Source organism: Paroedura picta, chromosome 17 (genome assembly GCF_049243985.1).
Source record: "Paroedura picta isolate Pp20150507F chromosome 17, Ppicta_v3.0, whole genome shotgun sequence".
NCBI classification, from domain to species: Eukaryota; Metazoa; Chordata; class Lepidosauria; order Squamata; family Gekkonidae; genus Paroedura; species Paroedura picta.
In genome coordinates this window covers 3,144,378-3,165,868 of record NC_135385.1, presented here as the reverse complement: position 1 = coordinate 3,165,868, position 21,491 = coordinate 3,144,378, and the positions used below count along the sequence as shown (strand labels likewise).

Here is a 21,491-nt window from a genome sequence, read left to right as displayed (position 1 = left end):
TGAACACGCCGGTCCACCCCCCTCCCATGACAACGACCCAAAACCAGCAAGCTACACTTACAGAAGTACCCTCCATTTGTGCCCAGCTGGTAGTCCTCCTTGAAGGTTCCTTGGACATCCGTGCTTCCATAGGGATCGGAAGAAGCTGTAGCAAGGGGAGGAAGAAAGAAGTTTTCACCGGGGGAAGGACGGGAAGCCCAGCCCAGAGAGCTGCTTTCGCTTGTTATGCAGAGCTCAGGGAAGGAGAAAGAACACAGCACCACAGTGAGGGGGGGAAGCAATGGACTGCAGCCCAGAAGCCCCGGGAAATGTGCACATCTAAAGCTCATTGGCCTACAACAGAGAGTGGAACGAACAATGTTGTGCTCGAAAAGCAAGGCAGGTGTGGAAGACTTACCTGAAAACAGGTTTTTAATGAGCTGCACGGGTGCCCTGCCTCTTCCCAAGCCTTTGGGCAGTGGCACCACTCTTTCTGTTACGTTTCTAGAGGGCCGCTCTTGAATTATGTGCCTGCTCTAATGTCTGCTCTGCCCCTTCGCTTCTGACACTTCATTCTACGCGAGCCAAAGGCTAGGAAGACCCAGGGACTTTTCTTCTTTGCGACGGGCCATGGGGACCAGCAAGAAGGCTCCGAAAGGGAAGGGCAAGCATGAATACAGGGCATGCTTCCCATTTCGTTGACTCGCTCTGCGTAATCTGCCTGAGCCCACTTGAGAAAGGCAGACTATGAAGGATATGAATCAATACAAAAAGCTACTTGTGGAGCAGAGGCCTGCTGGAGACAAAGAGAGAATGGAAGTCCACCAGCAGCTATATAGGTGGAACAATCGGTCTAGGGCAGTGGTGTGCTGTCTTCTGGGGTGTGCTTGGGGGTGGGAAAGAGTGTCTGTGTGGGGTTCTGTCCTTGCTGGTGGACCTCCTGATGGCCCCTGGGTTTTGGCCACTGTGTGACTCAGAATGCTGGACTGGATGGGCTATTTACCTGAGGCAACATGGCTTCTCTTATGTTCTTAGGTCTGGGGCAGTGATGCTCTGCCTTCTTGGTGCTTGGGGAGGGGGGCAGCAGTGGGAGGGCTTCTGGCCCCACTGGTGGGCCTCCTGATGACACCTGAGTTTAGATACATTGCCCCTGTGCAATGTGGCACAGTTTGCACACATGCACATTCCTTCTTCCCCCAGGCAACCCAGCTGCATTCACAAGGCTGTAACCAATTACAACGAACTCTTAATGGCTAGCATAAGCAAAGGGAACACTGGCACATGTAGCACACGGAGGAAACAGAGAAAAGATGAAAAGCGAAAGCCAGAAAGGCCGAAGTCTCCCGGTGAAGCTGGGATTCCACGGCAGGAAGGACGAGACCCACACCGCAGCTTCGCTCCTGCATGCCAAGCGCTTCCATGGGGGGAAAAGAGGTGGCCCATGGAGGAGAAGTGAATGGGAGAAAGGAACCAGCCAAGTCGCAATGGAAGGCCCCCTCAAGCTGCTCAGTGGAAGATGGGAGAGACCGTGCACACACACCCACGCACTCGCACACACGCAGACACACAAGGGCACAGGTTGTAGCTTTCAGCGGTGGTGTGTGGCGTCAATGGAGGGAGAGTGGCTGCTTAAGAGGAGAAGTACCTTTCAACTCATAGCCCAGCCGCAGCAAGACCACGTGAAAGAGCTGCACTAAAAGGGATGGGACAGACGTCATGGAGGACTTGGCCGCTTCCAGAATCTTACTTGTGTAGAAAGTGAGGCCCCCTAGTAAAAAAGGCACGGGGATCAAACGTCATTTCCCTGCCAGAGTTCCAGGAAAGAAGTCAATTTTCATCCTCGACGGTCGTGGTCGTCCAAGTCTGGACACGAGAATCACCATTCACCCAAACAACAACAAACATTCTCTTGCGCGGTTCAGGGGAGAGTCCTTATCACTGGCTATAAAAGAGCCCCGTTACGTAGTCCGCACGAGGAATTGCTCCACTGTCCAGCAGGTGCAGAACTGACTTTTGCAAGGGAAAAAGTGTCCGTTCCTTAGAGGTTAGTGAAAAGGCTCAAGCACCTGCCAACAAGCTCTTCCTCCAGCATTCACATCCCGTTAGGGGGGAACCGGAGTCTGTCTCCCTGCCTCTGCCGGATTCCCAATTTGTTTTGTTCCGGACCCCATTTAGAGCGTCGGCAAACCAGTGGGCAATGCAGCGGCTTGGAAGAGGGCCCAGGAAGGCCAAAAAGTGTTCATTTGTCAAATGACTCTCACGGTGTCTGCCATCAACTACAAGAAACTTCAGTGAATTGGACTGGAACTGGGCAAGGTGGCAGAAGTGCTGGATATCACGTTGGACGAGACCTGCTCTGGAATCGCCCAGTTGCATTATGTTGTTGTTGTTGTTAGTTGCGTAGTCGTGTTTGACCCATCGCGACCCCATGGACAATGATCCTCCAGGCCTTCCCGTCCTCTACCATTCCCCGGAGTCCATTTAAGTTTGCACCTACTGCTTCAGTGGCACCATCCATCCACCTCATTCTCTGTCGCCCCCTTCTTCTTTTGCCCTCGATCGCTCCCAGCATTAGGCTCTTCTCCAGGGAGTCCTTCCTCCTCCTGAGGTGGCCAAAGGATTTGAGTTTCATCTTCAGGATGTGGCCTTCTAAGGAGCAGGCAGGGCTGATATACTCTAGGACTAACCGGTTTGTTCGCCTTGCAGTCCAAGGGACTCGCAAGAGTCTTCTCCAGCACCAGAGTTCAAAATCCTCAATTCTTTGACGCTCGGCCTTCCTTGTGGTCCAACTTCCGCATTATGTACTTAAGTTACAAAGAGAAAAAAAACTTCTCCTAGTAGCTCTCTTTGGTGCGACTCTGAGGCAATCCTTGTTTCAGTGGCCTGTGGATGTAGCAAGCTGGTGCTGCAAAAATTCTCGGAACAGATTAAGGGTCGGCGGTCTGCCTGAGAACAGCCCCAGGCGATCAGTGACAGAAGTGGTCCGAAGCACCTAGATCTGGAAGAAGCAACTAATCTTCATGCTTCGCTTTAAGGTCCAGAGCCGGACTTCCAAACCAGGGGTCCATGGACCCCCGGAGTCCTCAAGTGGTGTGGTGTATTGGGGGTGGGGTCCAGGCTGGCTTCTCAGCTTCTCCTCTTCTTTCCAGCCTCTGCGAGGCAGAGCAGGGGGGAGGGAGCAAAAGGAAGGCTCAGGACGTGGGTGGTGTTGTCACTTCTGGGGGCGTGGCCAGCTGACATCACTTCCAGGGCTCTCTGAAGTCTGAAAAATTATTTCAGGGGCTCCAAAAGGTTGGAAAAGGCTGGTTAAAAAAAAAAGGTTGAAATTGCCGCTTCTGCAGAGGGTCTTCTGTCTCCGCCAGTGCGCACAAACCCCTTCAGCGCAGGAGACGGTCACGGATCAAAATGCCGTAGGGACACGGGGAAGTCTCGGCTCTCCAGCCTTGTGGACTACGCTCCTGGACCAAAACAACCCCACACGTTCAGGTCAGCATCTCTCACAGACGATCCAGCCTTCAAACATTCAATCGTCAAACATGCAGCCATCAAACATTCAGCCTTCAAACATTCAATCTTCAAACATGCAGCCGTCAAACATCTTTTCCGAAACAATGGCGAGTCTGCAGACCATTCCTCCTTCTCAGACTTCCCCCTCAGAACAGTCCTCTACTTACCGTACTTGTGTTTTTGGCTCCGGTCCCTGGAGTAAATTCTGGTGGGCGGCATGTGGGCTGCCGAGAAGGCGGTGAGTCATTCCCGGTGTAGCCGTTGCTCAGTGCCGATTGGCTCTGGGCAGCTGCCGTGTCCCCATTGGCCTGTGGTCTGTCCTTCTGTCGGGTTGCAAGGGTCTGAAACGTTACCCTCCCGCTCAAGGAACCGAGGGGGCTACAAGACACACAGAACACACTGGGTCCAAGTTACCTTTCAGATCCCCATCATCGTCGAGACCTAAAAGGAAAGGGATGCGCAATGTGACTTCGTAAGAGATACAAAGGGTGGAAGGCTGAGTGACCAGAAAGGGCGGAAGCACAAGCGGAAAGCACAGTCGGAAGCTGTCGACTGCACATGGGCAGCTCTGAATCTGTGGAGAAGTTGCTTTTTTGGGGGGCCACCAACTTCTACCTGGTTAGGCATCACTTGCCTCTGACAGTCTGACGGCTCCTGTGCATTTGGCTTTGAGAACCAATGAAGCCCAAATGCTCCCTAGGGCCTCAAATGACTGAAATGGGATTACTTAAGAGGAGAGTCGCTGGAAAAGACGACCACGCTAGGGAAAGTTGAAGGAAAACGGGAAGACTCAGCAGGAGACGGCCACGGCCCTCTGTTTACAAGATCTGAGCAAGGCAGCGAATGGCCGGACTGTTTGGAGAAGGTTGATGCACAGGACAAAACCCCTTTCCTACATAGCTTCTGAGGGGAGGCTAGAGGCTAGAGGTAGTGGGCGAGCCCTGAATTCCTGTTGCTCGGTTAGAGGTGACCCCTTGAACTGCTCAACGAAAACCTAGGATGACTGCCTTCCCCCTGAGGGGAAGAGAGTCCCATGAGCCAGCTAAGGAAGTCGCTAAGCCGCTAAAAACTATGCCTGCAGCAGGGGCCGGTCCCGTGTTTCTTTCTCCCAGAATAAGTGGAAGAATAAGCCCGGCCCCAGGGAAGCATGCCTGGCCTCGACCAGGGCCAGGGCCTTTTCGGTCCTGGCCCCTGCCTGGTGGAATGAGCTCCCGGGAGAGCTGCGGGCCCTGCGGGATCTTCCATCGTTCCGCAGGGCCTGCAAGACGGAGCTCTTCCGCCAGGTTTATGGTTGAGGCCAAAGCTAACATCTATGCCCCCCGGGATCTGGGAGTGGGATTGAGACTGGTACCATCTGGATCCCCTCTCCACCTGACAGTAGTAGGAAGGGGAAGTAGCCAATCTTGCCATGATAGTTAGCTAACTAATATTGTTGAAGCTATAGCGTTGTTTTAATGGATTTTATGGGGTTTTAAGATGTTGTAACCCGTCACGAGCCGCAAGGGAGTGGCTGGCAATAAATCGAATAATAGTAATCGTAATCGTAATCGTAATCGTAATAATAATAATAATAATAATAATAATAATAATAATAATAATAATAATAATAATAATAATAATAATAATAATAATATGGTGAGAGGTGAACCAGAAATGGTCGCTTAGCGAGGACAAGACATTTCCCCCCTTCCCCCCCACCCTTTGGGGTCCAGAACGCTACAGATGCTCCCCCTCCCCAAAAGCTCTTTCCAGAGAGCAAATTCCAGCCATGCCCCACCCTCCCACCTGCCCCTGTGAGAGGAGATATTAGCAACTTTAGAACCATCTTCTTTGCCTGTTTGCTCCCCCTTCTCTAATGTCTCGGGCATCTGACTGTGTTTTTTAAAGCCTTTATTTCCCTAGTATTTCATATCTTCATGTGTCTCACGTGCCCACGAACTGGATTGGGATATACAATCTCTCTAATCTCCCTCTCTCTCTTTTTTGGATAATACCTGTCCAATTGGCAGCAAAAGGCAAAGCGGGCAGGACGACAAAGTCTTCTTGAGCTCTGCAGCAGGACCGGTGACACATCTCATGTATTATGAGCGCCTCTAACAGTTTGGCAGAGCCCCTGAAGGCGGGGCGGTGTCTGGGGGCCTCCCTCCCTCCTGCCCTGGCGATTGCCAACCGGTGCATGGGCCAGATCCGGCTGCGTCGTGAACTAGAGAGGCTATTGAACTGAAAAACTGCAGGGCCCCGAGCGGCTCTTTCGATCCCAGCCGGACCCCCCCAGGGGCACGAGGGCAGCTCTGGGGCTCTGCCAAATCAGGCATGGCACCGCCTCCCACTAAAACCCAGATTTGTGCAGCTGCGGAACTATCCCGAACGGTCAGGGGAGGAAAAGCATGTTCGTTACCCCAGAGGTGCTTGACAGCAGTCTGCTCCTGAATCGAAGTCTTGTCCAAGACAACGGTCAGATACGAGGTGTTACTGGTGCGGCTGCTAAAGCTGCTTTGGCTGGACACCGAAGAGCTGGATGCACTGCTCCTTCTTGGGCTCCGCCTCAAGGGTTCCGATGGCTGGACCACGTTTTTCCGTTGTCTAGTAGTTCTTTCGAAAGGAAACCAAAGGGGAAAGGCAGGGAGTGAGTGTGATTTATTCGCTGACATCCGGTGGCACCTTGAAGGCCAGCAAGGATTTATTCAGGGCGTGAGCTTTCGAGGGCAAGCACCCTTCCTCAGACTCGAAAGCTCCCGCCTGGAATAAATCTTGGTTGGTCTTAAAGCTGCTACTGGACTCTGATTTTATTGTGCTCCTTCAGGCCAACTCGGATACTCATTTCAAATTCGGGGGAGGGTGTAGAGGCAGCGGGGGCCGGCTCAGAGTTAGCGACAGTGACAGAAAGGGAGCAGGTTTTCTGTCCACGGGCCGGGCTGCGGTTTAAGCGTCATCAATGCGTGGCGCATGCATGGAGAAGTAATGGGCTGCACCCAGGAAGGTACCCACAGAAGAAAAGGGAATATGGCCAGCTGGCAGCTGACCAGTTTCTTATTGTACAAAGTCCCTGCTCTGAAGTCCCTGCTCTCATGTCAGGAGTAAGCATGGATGGGGATCACTCGCCCTCAGGATCCCCCCCGGTGGGGAATATGACCCCTTCCCCCCCTCCCACCCACCCAAAGCATCTCTCGCCGCTTCCGAGCCTCTCCAAATCCTGTGCCCGATGTGAACGACTGACGTGAAACATTATGCCCTCCGGAAGGCGTACGGTTGTTTTCTACACCGCTGTTGGGAGAGGACCCAAAACAACGGAAGGGCTCACTGCACTATAATTTTCAAGGGAAGGGTGGTCCGCAGATGCTAACCCTCCAGGTTTAAACGGCCCAATTTATTTGGATTTACTTGAAAACAGCCCGTGAAAATCAGGACAAGAGCCCTCCAAAGGGCAGTTATTTTGGGCTTCACCGGCTTCATGGGGAGAGTTAAGCCTGTCTAAACATTTCCCCAAGGGCAACAGCAAGTATTTCTCGGCTGGGGTGAACTGCCCTTGACTGGTAGAGGAGCCCTCTCTCTCTGTCTCTCTCTCTGTCTCTCTCTCGGGCCTGAAAATACTTTTCCTACAGTTTTCAAACCATGACCTCTTTCCACGCAACATGCAAAAACACAGAGAGAAACTTAGGATGGGCTTGGCACGGCTTGGGACCGGGTCAGTGGGGGATGTCCATGAAGGGGCTCTCCGAAGGCGCACATACCTAGGCAACTGTGGTTCCGGCATCTTCCTGGCATACGAGCCACCCTCCGGTGAGCCGTACGCGGCAGCAGATAAGCGCAAGCTACGGCGCGACATCTTTGGAGAGTCAAAAATCGGATCTAGATTGTAGATCGTCTCAAAATCCAGAGCAGCTGAGGAGTAGCTAGAATTGGAACAGAAAGGGAAGGAAATTTTGTGTGGCGGGGAAGGAACGCAGCTGGTCGCCTTTCGGCTTCGGAATCGCATTCAAGGCACAGGCTGTAACCTTTCCCAGCTTCACACTCTTGGACCTGCACACGTGTCCTTTCTCTCTGCAGGGACACTTCCCTCCCACAAGCCCCCTTCTCCCAGGTCACTCAGCGGCTGCCGGGGGAGCCCCGAGCACCGAAATGAGCTCCAGACAGCCCGAGGCAAGCATCGCCTCCGAGGGGAGAAACTCGAAGTTTGTGACATGGACTGCTGCAAAGATCCGTTTTAATCATTTGCGCTTCTGCGCAAGAGCAAATTAGTCTGCAGGATGTGTAAAAATATTACATTTTACAGCTGTGGGACTTTGCGTTTCAAGATTTAATGGCTCGTATTCCTCCTTGGGTGCAAACTTAAATGGACTCCGGGGAATGGTGGAGGACAGGAAGGCCTGGAGGATCATTGTCCATGGGGTCGCGATGGGTCGGACACGACTTCGCACATAACAACAATTCCTCCTTGGGAGCTCTCTCGAAAGGCCGCAAATAAACGCTTCAAAGCTTAGAGCTTCTGGAAACGTAGTTTACGAGCCCCAAGCTTCCCTTACATGCTAGCTTTCTACATGGATGCAACTATTCAGACCTTTGAGCCTCCACCAAGAGTCTGAAAAGCTCTAGCAAACAGACTCATGGTCCCTCCCATTGGACCACTCCCACACCCAGAGCAGGCTGAATTCCAGCCCCAGTCAGCTGGGCGAAGCAACCAGGGCACCCTGGCAGGCATGGCCAAGACCGTGGCTGTCCAGATGTCCATAAACTACAATTCCCATAAGCCCCTGCCAGCAAGTGCTCATGGGGATAGAGAGTCACCATCTGGCCACCCCTGCTCTACGGGAATGACTTCTTCACCAGCCAAGCCAAGACTACTTGCCTTTTGAGACACAGACATCAATAATTTATTTGGATACTGCCTTCCCTTATGTACGGTTGACAGTTGCCATCGTTCAGCTGTTTACCCCCTCCCATACGTCAGTAATACCGACAAGCAGCCTATTCAAATCAAGTGCCAGGCACTAAGGACAGCTGACGCCGGGCATTTGCCTTCGGCTTGGCACAGCATCACATCCCAGGGCTGCACACCCAGAGAGGGGAATGGCATGGGCACTGCCAGAACGAGGCCTTGCAGCTCCAGCCCTCCTCGGTGCCTTACAAAGAGATCTTGGTTCAGCATTAAAGTTTGGTCTCGCACTTCAGAGGCCAAAGACATTCAGAACTTTACAAGCCTGCCCATTTTTTACCAGCCTGCCCACCTGCACACCTTTTCCCTAAGCCACGTCCAGCACATCAAGAGCCTAAAACAACCAGGCCTCTTCCAATTTGGTAAAGCTTCCCTGCCGGGCTTGCCTGAGGGCCATGCTGCCTCGTGACATGTGTTCAAGGCCTGGGCAAGCCCGTCCATTCCTGATGGCTTCATGAAAAGCAGGAGGGGCCGTTTCCTCGAGGGCAGGCCGACTGGTGACTCAGGGCCCTGGGGAAGACTGTCAGGGAACTGGCGCTCCACCCATTCCAGCCTTCACAGTGCCACAATCATATGACGCCGTGAAAATCACTCGGGGCCTGACGTCCGCAGCTTCCAAATCAAATCCCCTCCCTCTTCAACCCAGCCCCAGCCGTCCAGAGAAGCTGCGGATGCTTTTCAAGCGCTTAAGCCATAAGATGACGCTAAGGAGGCACAAGAGGAGAAGGCACCACACTCCAGGTACCCACAATCAATCTACAGGGCCCATTCATCGATTTCTGTGCATGCACACTGTTTGGAAGCGTGGACTTTCCGCTCTATGACATGCCCCGGGCAAGAGGGAGGGGATGGTTCCCAGTTGCAGATCTCTCCCCCCCAGGAACTGCCTGCAGAGACCAACAAAACACTGCGAGAACAACTGCACCCTCACAGAAGTCAACAAGAAGGCCGAAATAGTATGCAGACAGGTATGCAATGGTACAAAAATGACCAAGCGTTCCTCACAATGCCGCAGAGCGTGGAAGATTAGCGAAATTACACATGTGCCCCCACCCTAGAGAGCCTGACACATTCATATCTGGGCGTGGCCCCGAAATGTCTTATTTACAGCGAAGGATGATTAATGAGTCACAGTCTTAATCACCTGCCTTCCTGGCTTAGCACCTGCCGGCTTTAAGCAGATGCAGGAAGCAACGGACCAAAAACATTAAGCCAGCCCAAAGTCCCCTGCTTGGCTTCCCAACTCGCCAGGAAAGCTACCACAAAGGCACAAACAAGCGCGGGCAAGCTCTCAGCCAGGTACAAACAGGCTCACCTGAGCGAGTAAGTATAGCCAGTGTTGTCAGGCACATACTGGGGAGGAGCGTACGTGTGGAGGTGTGAAAAATCCATGTTCACCGTCTCAAACCATACTGCAAGAAGGGGAAAATAAGGCACGGTGACAATCCGGGAAATGCTCCACAGCTCTTTGCTTGCTTTGGCCTGGCCGGGGGTCCGCTGCAGCGGCAGCTTCGGTGGGACGGTATCTGCTGCCATTAGATACACCTTATCAAGAGTCTCACAAACCAAAAGCTTTCCTCCGGCAGAGGACTTTCGGGGAGCCTTCCGGCATCCAGCGTCTGCTATTCACCCAGTTCCCTGGAACGTTATTAAGAAGACCAAGCCCTGCCGTATTTTACAAGCGATTCGGCATGTTTTGCTGTTAGACGGCGCTGCGCCGAAAAACTATAAAAAGCGCGCCATCCCCGCAAGCAAATCTCTCCAGCCGTTCGCTGGAGCAGAATCCGGAGCTTTTAAATGCTTGTGCGTGTCAAGAAGACAGCCACAAACTCGGACACCTCAAAAGCGATGCGGTTTTTTTGTTAGGACAAGTTGTGTGTTTGTTTTTTTGGAGCGACTCTTTGTGTGAGAGGAAGGGAGGGCGCTTGGCTCGGGATGTGTTTTCGAAGCAACAGTTCCCCTTCCGTGGGATTGGTGCCGCCCAATCGCCTGCAAGAGATCCTTCGGTCCACACCCCAGAAGACAATCCCAAAAGCACCATGACTCATCCGTCATTGCAAAGTGTTAGCACCTCGCAGGGGAAAGGGTGCAACCCCTGTGCAAAGGAAAGCAGAAAGGCCCAATGGCGAGGACAAGGAACATCCACCCGGCCAGCCTTCTCATAGGGTGCTAATTGGGAAATGCAGCTTCCTCGATGTGACCTGGGTAAACAGGAGGCAGTTCTGCAAGCTAAGGGCACTCTGAGTACATAAAGAGCGTGTAAATCTCCCTCGAGTGCAAAGCCCAGGTCCCGGAGTGAAATACTTAGGCAATTGCCTGCAGAAAAACAGAGAGGATGCTGACGTAGGGGAACGCCCCAAAACACCTGGGTTCATGGGCAGAGAGAATGGGCAGGGCAGAGAGCTCACTTCAAAGCATCATGCCTGTGGACGAAAGGCAGGCCCTTTTGAACTGGACTTGCACAACCCTTCCACAAATAATGTGCTTAGAAAAATCCAACTCTAGCTTTTCTCAGTCCTGCAGAAATATGCAGGAACTCTTAAAATCAGATCCGGTAGCACCTTTAAGAGCAACAAAGATTTATTCAAGGCGTGAGCTTTCGAGTGCAAGCCCTTTTCCTCAGACCAAGAGGCTCCTCCACAATCATAGAATCATAAAATCAGAGTTGGAAGGTCCCTCCTGGGTCATCTAGTCCAACCCCCTGCACTGTGCAGGACACTCACAACCCTCTCGCTCATCCACTGTCACCTGCCACCCCCTTGAGCCTTCACAGAATCAGCCTCTCCGTCAGACGGCTCTCCAGCCTCTGTTTAAAAATTTCCAAAGTCAAAAGATGGACCACCAAAAGGGTCACCAATTTGGCAGTCAGGAAGGATTAATTCTGAGTCCAATCAGCAGACCGACTTCCACAGATCTCCAGAAACACCGCAGCGTTATTCATTTATAGAGTGCTATCAATGTGCACAATCCTTTGCAGGGTACAGCTGAAGGAGAAGCCAGGATTGGCCCGCAGTTTCTTCCCCCAGACGAAGAGACGCTCATGACCCAGCCGTCAACGTTGCCTTGACAGCTCTAATTCTGATCTGGCTGCCCCACAGCTGTCATCACCCCTCGGATCCCCCACACATGAAACACTAGCCTGCCAGGGAAAGGTTCTTTAATAGGCACACACACAAGCTGCAACTGGGCACATCGCTCTTTTGCCCAAGCCGGAGAGGAGCAGTTTTCGCCTCCCAGTTGTGCATCGGGCAAGATTCCAACAATGGAAATCTAAATATATATATTTGTTGCCTCTGAAGACAATTCTGGCCCCGCCGCAGTCAAGCAATGAACAACAGGCTCGAAAACTCCCACCGGGAGCTAATTTTACCGGTGCCTGTTGTGAAAAGGGCAAATTCTTGGGGACGCATGATCAAGGAAGCGTGGAAAACTCAGAGGTTCTGAAGGCAATTCGAAGCTGCCGTTTCCTGGGGCTGCCGAGGGTCAAACCCCAAAAAGCCAAAGAGAGGGCTAAGTTAAAAGGAGAAATCACACCTGCTACGCATAGAATTAAACTAAGGGGAAAGATCTCTGTGACCGGAAATACTTAAATAGAATCCAACCTAATACCTCCAGTACAAGATTTTATGGACAGGCAGGCCTTCAATAAGCCCCGTGGCTTCTCTCTTCCTGCAAGCTCTCAAAATGGGGGCCAATGGATTCAAGCAATTCACTTGGTTTCCAAATTCCCGAAGTGCTCGTGGGCTCAAGAAAGTGGGGAGGCGTCTTTAGCAGCGGCCCAGCTAGTCTTGCAGTTGGAAATCTAGGGAGGAAGCGCTGGGTTTTTTAATACCCCGCTTTGGACTTTCTGAAGGAGTCTCAAAGTTGCTTATCCTTCCATTCAAGTGAGACTAAAAAGCTGTGTGTGTTTTTTAAAGAGAAAAATCCCAGGACAAACACTTCCTTTCCATATTGCTCATGCCTGCATGGCGATCACCAGCCGTCCCGTGGGTGGAAAACTGTCCAAAACTCGTGTGCCAAGGTCAAGTTCTGTTTTTCCTTCCTCTTATTTCCTGGGAGGGGGTGTTGAGGTGGAAGTGGTCAGAATGACGTTATCCTCCCACCCCCCTATCAAGGCCCAAGTGGCAAAGCTCCAATTTGTCATGCTCCCATTTCCGGCCACAGTTGACATGAATTCAGAACCATGGACATCCTTTTCGTTTGTGTCCCTCTGTTCACAGGTTGTCGTAAAGAATGGGAAATCACTCATCCGCGCCAGCGGCCAAGAATACGCTCCAAAGGATAAAGCCCAAATTTACTTTCACTTTTGATTAAAGGGAAAGTAAAGGGGCATGTGGGGAGGGGGGAACTTCTGGACTGTGACAAAAAATCAAGATTCTTTTCAGAGTGGCATAGCTGAAACGCCCTGTGTAGGAATGCTGCGACACGGAAGGGAGGACAGAGTTTTAAAAAACCAGCCTCCAAATTAGGATTACAATTATCTCTAACCCAGCCCTGAGAAAACCACACTGCCAAGTGGCTTTTTAAAGGCCTACTTGTCCAAATGACTTTTCAGGGTAATTTCTGCCCTCACACCCCTCCTTGAACTAAATCCAAGTGACAGAACGGCCAATGTGTGCTAACTTTAAAAAAACTTCACGGCCGCTTCGAGAGCTGTCTTGTTAGCCAGGCTAATTTTTTTAAAAGCCGCTGAGTAGTTTGTACCTGCAAAAATGTGCAACTGGGGTCAGTTCGTAAGGGGTATCTAACGTCAGCAGTGTCCGACACGTCCCCATTGGAACAGGCCGATAAGCAAAGAGCTTGGAGAAAACAACGCAAACACAAAATGTAGGACATAAGTCACACCGCAGCGTGCCGATAATTACCTTCTGCAACAGCAAGATACAAAACACAATAATCGTGCTTTTTGACATATAAATAGCATCCGGAACACACTTTAATTATAACAGGGCTCGGCTACGGGGGTCAGGGGGGGCTGTCTAAGCATTTAAACATTTCTAATTCAACCTGCATTTAACACGGCACAAAAAGCTAGGGACAACGCAGTTAATTGCGTCCCTGGAGTTGAGCATTACGAGGCAGGCTCCAGATCAGAAAGACCTGTTTCACTCTACAGGCTTGCAATTCGAAGCAAGCCTGCTGTGTGCACAATTTGGATCAGCCCCCTCCGTTTGCAAAAAACACTCTCCGAACTAAGATTCTCTAAAGGGAAGAGAAAGGGGGGGGGGAAGCAAGAATCAATGCCCCGGCTTTACTGCAGGTCACAAAACCGGTTCAGGTAAAAAGCATCCGACCTTATGCACCGCAGATCAGCAAACAGCAGCAGAGGGTCCGCCTTCAAAGATGGATCTCTTCCAAAGCTCCCACTGCTGGCCGTGCACAGAAGGGTGGCAGGCCCCCCTCCTCCGTTTCAGCACCACGCTCCTAAGGACTGGCAGGGATCGCCGGCTGACGATTCAGGAGAAGTTTGAGAGTTGACAGCGCATTCCCCCTGCTCCCACACTGCGGAATCCCAAAAAGGCTTCCCGGCCTCAACAAAGCCAGAAGGATCAGGCGAATGTAATCCAGCCTCTCAAAGCTCCCATTGTCACTCAGAGGCAGAGTTTGAATTTATTGGACACGGCTCCTTCCGCCAGCCCACAACTTTTAACCCCTTCCCTCCACACAGGCACAGCATGCTGAGACCTTCCTCCACACACACACACACACACCCCACTCCTTCTTCCCAAGGTTTTATTTATAGCTACAGGTTTCCATGGCACTGGGACTCTCAACTTATTCATTAGCTTTTCCGGTAAGGATGAGCTACATTTGGCGCTGCAGCATGGCAAGCTGCAAGCCTCGCCTTCCGAAAAAGTAAAGGAGTGGAAGAATTGGCAGGGCTTCCCTCTGCTTTCCTTCATGCACACTTGCCCCCTTCCACTTCCCAGACCCTTGACCTGCAGCTCTGCCCAAGCCCTGTGGCCTTCGTTTTTTAAAACTAAGGCAAGCAAGGCAGGCTGCCCACCGAACGCGAAATAACGACAGCTCGGAAGAACTCGGACCATGCAAATGTACTGCGGAGCCTTTTAACACCACTTAAGACTCCCGAATTTAATATCAAACCCGTTCGCTCGGCAAGTGGGAACTGGCCTTTGATAGGTGACTCAGGTGCCCCTCCTTGCTCACATTCTTGGAGCGCCAGGCACCTGGCAAGCCCAGTTCCTCCACCCCACCTGGTCCCAGGTTTTATCTTATGGGCACCACAGGCCAGTAGGGCTCTGGCAAGCCGTTCCTCCTTCCCCCTATTTGCTAGCTGCAGCAGGATCCGTGCCTAGTTTGACAGCTGCTTGGGAGGCTGCCTGCCCAGCAACGCAAACGACAGTCTCCACCAAACCTCTGTTGTGGGCTGTCTGGTAAATGCACACTGAGCCGGGAACAGAGCCCGTGGCAAGACAGACCTCCGAGTCACACGTGAGCAGCTCTACCTGCCCGGGAGCGGCCGTAACGGGAAGGCTGGGGGATCAGAGTGAGAACTGCGAGTGGGGAAAGAATTCGATCTGCAAGGATGAGTCAATGCGGTCCCTTGCGCCAGCGAACATGCAATTCCAAAATGGGCATCATGCGCGGCCTCTGGAATCGGAGCTCTAGCACAATAGCCCACCATTCTAGAAGTCTGTTACTATGTTACTGTCATTGTTACTTGCATCATTCCTGTTTCATGTCAACCGGTGGTATCTAATACATACAATTATAAATATTTTTCAGCTTCTGAAGCGGGTTCTTAGGCAGCTCTTTGAGTCTAAATGTTGACTTTGCTCTCCTTTGAGCCTTAACTGAGGTTCAGAGGCAAGTCTGAGAGAGGAGCATAATAAATTGGCCAATCTTGTCTCACTGGGACAGTAATGCAACATTGCTGCCCTCTAGCTCCACAGCTGCATGGTCAAAACCTTCTCAGGTGAGCTCTGTTTGTTCCTGAAGGCACCTCACAGCCTTCTCAGCTCTGCATTTCCCACTTCTTTATAGGCACCAATAATTTATTTGGCCCAATCTGCAACATGGCTCACAGCTCTGTGCTGGAGCACAAATTCCAGAGGCCACGCAAGATACCCATTTCGGAGCTGCATGTCCACTGGCACAAGGGACCGGAATACACCGCATTGACTCATCCTTACAGGTTTCTCCCCACTGTTGCAAACTGCGTTACGATGCCAACCACAGAATTCTGCATTGGAAACGTTACCATAGGCTCCTTGTACAACCTGTAAACCCATTCTTCTTGACTTAAAAGAAGAAATCACCTGCATCACCAGGTTAACATTGGGCCACGGTGCCAGTTTTTACCAGAAGGGGCTCTTTATTCAAGAGGCACTTCTGCCCAGTTGAAGGGCATGGGTCTTTGTTGACCAGCTGCCAATTGCAAACCCCAGGCCCCTGTGGCGCAAGAAGGCAGAAGCCGAGTGGGCACAGAGAGCTGTTTGTCGCTCCTTTGTGGCCGGGGCATTCATCAGCCAAGGAGGCAGCCGGCACCAGCAGCTGCCTCTGTTCCAACTACAGCTTCATTAAATCCTGATGAGCTTGGATTATCCTTATGGGGCTGCCTGTGACACATTCCTGGGCAAGGAGTAAAGGTAAAGGTAAAGGTATCCCCTGTGCAAGCACCGAGTCATGTCTGACCCTTGGGGTGACGCCCTCTAGCGTTTTCATGGCAGACTCAATACGGGGTGGTTTGCCAGTGCCTTCCCCAGTCATGACCGTTTACCCCCCAGCAGCAAGCTGGGTACTCATTTTACCCACCTCGGAAGGATGGAAGGCTGAGTCAACCTTGAGCCGGCTGCTGGGATCGAACTCCCAACCTCATGAGCAAAGCTTTCAGGCGGCTGCCTTACCACTCTGCGCCACAAGAGGCAACAAGGGCAAGGAGACGCCTCTGTAAATAATGCTTTCTGAAGCGCCTATTCACTCCCAGGCTGAAAGGGGAGCACATCCAGCCAGGAGGCTACGGGGTGCTTTTCTGATGTTTTTACTGGCCGTTGATACACTCTATTCACACTCCCTGAATGGCGGGACACAATCCACGCTATACACACTGCTCAGCTTCCGGTTACGATCTCACACAGCAATTTGGAAGGGGGCGTGCTTCGGCCGAGAAGCGGGCAGGTAAGAAAACGGATTCAGGTGGGGAGCAAGCCAAGCAACAGCAGGAAGTTGGAGTCCAGGGGCTCCTCAAAGGACGGCAAACTTTCATTCGGGGTTTCAGCTTTTGTGTGCATGCATGTTTCATCTGCCAGGCAGTTCCTCTCGGCCCTAAACCTCTGTGCTTCTTTTGCATTTATGCCCCACTTTACTCCCTAATTGAGACCCAAAAGCAGCACTGTCCCTAATTCCAGTCTATCCCCCAACAACAGCCTAATAAGGTGGGTTCATCTGCAGGTCTGGGACAAGTCCACAGTCACCCAGCAGGCTTCCAGATCAGAGCAGGGGTTTGAACCCTGGTCCAACATACTAATCACTAGTTGGACCAGCCCTCAGTAGGGAATCTATCTCTCAGTCTAATCTGTCTTTGTGGGGCTGTAGTGACAATAAAAAGGGGGAAGCTAGGCTAGAGCAAAGCTACACATTTATTAATTGACCATATTTCTGCAGCCACTCTTCCTCCAAGCTTGAGGGAGCATGCCCAGCCTTACAAGTAAAGCTTACAATTCTCCTCCCCCTCTTGTGTTATGTTCCAAGCAACCCTGCAAGGTAGACACAGCTAAAAGAGAGCAACGCAGCTCAAAGGGAGCCAGTAGGTGGCATGTTTCTCTCTCTACCATTTGATTCACACAGCAATCCTGCAAGGTAAGCAGGAGGCTGAGAGCTGCTGAGGCTCAAAGGTTCTTTCCCCACTGTTTTATGCTCCCAGCAAACCTACAAGGCTGGAAAGAGCGAGGTACAAAGGCAGCATATGCTTTCTCCCCCTCCATTTGATGATCATGACAAGACGAGGTGCGCATGCCCATGAAAGCTTTTACCCAGAATTTAAATCTCTCGGTCTTAAAGGTGCCACTGGATGCAATCTCTGTTCTGTTATTGCTACAAACAAGTGATCTTGATGACAAATCCCTTTTTGAATATCCCTCTTTTTGAATACCCAGTTAAGTGGTATTTAGCTTTGGATTGTATTATATTTTATAGTTAAGAAGATTCAGGCGGGTAGCCGTGTTGTCTGCAGCAGCCAAACAAAGTTTGAGTCAGCCCCTTTAAGGCCAAAAACAATCTAATTTGAACATGGGCACTGGTCCCAGAGCTTGCAACAAACCCAGACGCCCACTTTGCTGTCACATATACCCAAACAACACAACCAAACAACACAACCCAACATCATCATCAAAGGCTTCTTCCCATGCTCCCCTTCCAACTGGAAAAGGAAACTGCTGAGTGGCAAACTATTGCAACGCTCAACACAACGGAAAAACCCAGGACTCAACAGGAAGATTGGTTTCTCATCACACCACATCCAGCTCTTACATCTGCATTCCTCACAACCCCCTCTTCATTTTACTGTGAATAATAGGTCTGTCCTGTAATTTAGAAAGGAATATTAGAATGCAATTCTCTGGTTAGGCAGAGAATCAGACAGGAGAACCTAAGTCGACATGGTTTCTCGCTCAAGCAGAGACAGACGGGGCTTGCAACAGCTCCCCTGCAATCGCTCCGCTCAACAACCGGGAATGCATCAGCCCCCAAGTCACCAATCTTCCTGTTTTTATCCCCTCCTCTATATTTCCCAAACCAAAGGACCGACACTCTCATAGCAAAGACTCTGGACCGGGCTCAACCCCATTATCACACTGCCCATTTCTTGCTGGCGATTCTCACGGCGCCATCGACTCCTTTTACCACTGCTTCACCGTCCTGCTGGCCATCTCCATCTCAGGAGGAGTGCCCCTGCACAGGGAAGCTCACGCCTCCTCGCAGGAAGCCCAGGCAGCCTGGAGGTTGCCCCTGGAGCCCAAATTTCTTCCTCCCAGGCTGAACTTCACGCCCAGGCTTTCCGTTTACCGCTGCGCTGGCCATCTCCATCTCAGGAGGAGTGCCCCTGCACAGGGAAGCTCACTCCCTGCAGGAAGCCCAGGCAGCCTGGAGGTTGCCCCTGGAGCCCAAATTTCTTCCTCCCAGGCTGAACTTGACGCCCAGGCTTGCCAAGGCTGCTTGCATGCCTGCTTGGGGCTACCCGCCTGGAGCCCCGAGGGAAGGGCGAGCTGCAAGGCGCCAAACCCCCCCAAAACAGGGCGAGAGGCGGGCTGCCCTTTGGCTCCTCCCTCCCTCCCTCGCGCCTCCTCCTCCAGCCTGGGCGGGAAGCGCAGAGGGCGAAGGAGGAGCGAGAGGCGGGCTGGCGGGGGCCTCACCTGGCGCAGGCGCACACCAATCCCTGCTCGCTCGCTCTCTTTCTCCCCGGCGAGTCCTGCGACGCCACCTCCAAGGAGCTCCGTCGGCAGAACGACGGTTGGGCGGCGCGCGGCGGTTAAGACGCGGAAACGGCCGGCGGCGGCGAGGAGGGGGCGTGGCCGGGCCGCGCGGGCGGCCACGCCCCCTCGTCGCGAGGCGAGGTGTGCGGGGGGGGGGGAAGAGGCACCTTTTGGCCCTTCGCAAATTAGATGGCTGCTAATAATAATTATTATTATTATTGTTGTTGTTGTTATTATTGTGGCTTTGCAACTTTTCCTCCCATTGTATAATAAGGGGATGATTAAGAATCAGTGCGTGTTGCACCTTTTTGGTCTTTTGTGCTTGTTTTAGCCCACCTTCCCTCCCGCGTTTTATTTATTGATTTATGGCTTCGATTTATGTACCGCCGCATTTCCCAGGCATTACAAAACATTAAAAAAAACCAAATTTACAATAAAACAAGCAAGTGGTCAAGACACAAATAATCTATCCCGCCCCACCTTGTTCAGTGCCACTTTTCACGGCCCTGCTTTCCAGAGGTAATATCTGTTAGGATTTTAGTTTTAATAATAATAATAATAATAATACTGATGATGATGTGCGGGGGGGGGGTTGTGTTTCCTTGCACCCTTCTCTGCTGTTGTGGCAGAGCCTTTTTTTGCTTGTTTTAGCCCACCTTCCCTTCCATTTTATTATAACAACCACAATAATAGTGTGTGTGTGTGTGTGTGTGTGTGTGTGTGTGTTTTCTTGTACCTTTGCCTGCTGCTGTGACAGGTTTCTGAAACTGTAGCCTGCCTTCCCTCCCATTTTAAAATAATATACTACATTTTTTATTTCCATCTTGACCTTCCCTGGTCAGGGCAAGTAAGAACCACCTTTAAAATCATACAGATTTTAGAGTCGGCATTAAGAACGATCCAGCGGCCTCTCCGTGATAATTTGCGCTTGGGAAGGTCTCGTGCTGCTGGGTGGATTCTCCGGCAGGGAGGCCGGTATCTTGATGCTTCTTCCTGGCTCAGCCCTAGGTCTTCGCTGCCCCCCAAATCTCCAGGGGGCTTCCCAACTCAGCCTTTTTATCTTCACAGTGAGGGAATAGGAGGAGGGGGCGTGGGGAGGAGGAGGGGGCATGGCACTGCACCCTCCCCATGCCACACTGCATGCAATCGCTCAGAAGGGGTGGTGCTCTTGGGGCATCCTCAGCATTAGAAGCAATCAAAGGAAGTCCTTCTCACCCCAAAGAGTCATTAACGGGTGGAATTCCTTGCTGCAGGAAGCGGTGGCGTCTGCAAGGACAACCGGCTTCAAGAGGGGCCTGGAGAACCCTATGGGGCAGGGTCTATCAGTGCTTCTTAGCTCCAAGGTATTGATGCAGCTGTGTCTAGGGCCAGGGTGCTGTCTTCTTGGTGCTGGTGAGTCTACAGTGGGAGGGCTCCTGAGAACAGGTGACAGGAGGAGAAGGGATCTTGCTGTCTTCCACCTGCCCACCATGCTGCCTCCTGTTCAGATGTGCAGTGGAGACTGCCCCTATCCCCTCTCATCCCTCGGTTCTGAGTCTGGGGCGTCTTTCCCCTCGTGGCAGCCGGCCCAGTTGCCTCCGAATCCTGCTCCGCGTAGCCGCACCTGCCAACGCCCATGGCCGCTGTTTGGTGCAGCGGACTAGGATGGGTGCAAGCCACTTCGATAGGCAGAGGGTCTTTGAGGGCTCCTAAGCCGGCCAGCTCACAGTGGTGAGCAATAAAAATAATGCAGTATATTGAAAACATAACAAACAGTAATAACCATCAAATCCCATCCCCCCCTCCCCCCCAATCCAGAATTGCTTCCAGAGAAAGGTGTTACCTGGCGGATATTAGAGAAGGGGCTAAAGATCCTACAAGATGGTGGAAGAGCTCCATCTTGCAGACCCTGCGGAACCATGTTTGTTCTGTCAGGGCCCTTAGCTCTTTCAGGAGCTCATTCCACCAGGTAGGGGCCAAGACCAAAAAGGCCCTGGCCAGGCAAGCTTTCCACAGGCTAGGGCCCACCAACATAATAGAATTTGTAGAGCGAAGAGCTCTGCATTGCGGTATAGGGACAACCCCTCAGATACGTTAGGCCCAGACCGCAAATGGCCTTAAAGGTCAAAACCAGAACCTTGAACTGGATCAAGATAAGCAAGATGTGGCTGCATTCCATGGAAAGCATTCATTTCCAGCACAGATTCCCCATGTTGGATCAACTGAAACTATCAATTGCATCATATCATAGATCATCAGGTCCAGTATAAAGAGAGAAGCACTGCTAACAATTCTTCCTCGGCCACCATCCCTTTGGATGAAGGCTTCTCAAACTACGTTGCCTGTGAAGAGCCCAGTCAACCCCCTGCAATCTGAAGTAATACCCAGTCAGGATATTAGGTCTTTATATCAGAAAATTGATAGCTTGCCCAGGAGTCTACCAAGTTGACAAAATATTCTCTTTCTCAGTGTGCCTTTGGAGTTATCGCTGCTGTGAGGTGCCGGAAGTCCGGCTGTGTTGTGACAAATACTCCGGAAGATAGAGTCAGAGTTCAACGAGATCTGAACACAATGGAAAAATGGGCAAATGAGAACAAGATGCAATTTAATAAAGATAAGTGTAAAGTTCTGCATCTGGGTCAGAAAAATGAAAAGCATGCCTA

The 21,491-nt window shown here is 51.7% G+C and overlaps 1 protein-coding gene across 5 annotated transcripts in view; it reads right to left on the bottom strand.

Moving 5' to 3' along the window:
- LOC143826967 (SUN domain-containing protein 1-like) overlaps positions 1-18,436 on the bottom strand; it is a 32,498-nt gene extending 14,062 nt beyond the window's left edge. For 2 of the 5 annotated variants that reach the window (XM_077316031.1, XM_077316033.1), the window contains exons 1-5: positions 9,735-13,662; positions 7,218-7,379; positions 5,885-6,078; positions 3,901-3,927; positions 62-145 (exon numbers count right to left, since the gene is read on the bottom strand). In XM_077316031.1, coding sequence (XP_077172146.1) covers positions 62-145; positions 3,901-3,927; positions 5,885-6,078; positions 7,218-7,379; positions 9,735-9,955 — 688 coding nt within the window. In that variant the 5' untranslated portion in view covers positions 9,956-13,662. Of the gene's footprint in view, positions 1-61; positions 146-1,624; positions 1,748-3,900; positions 3,928-5,884; positions 6,079-7,217; positions 7,380-9,734; positions 13,665-13,713 lie in introns of those variants that run through there. The other 3 variants (XM_077316032.1, XM_077316029.1, XM_077316030.1) reach the window with 3 other exon arrangements.
- Between the last annotated feature and the right edge of the window lie 3,055 nt (positions 18,437-21,491).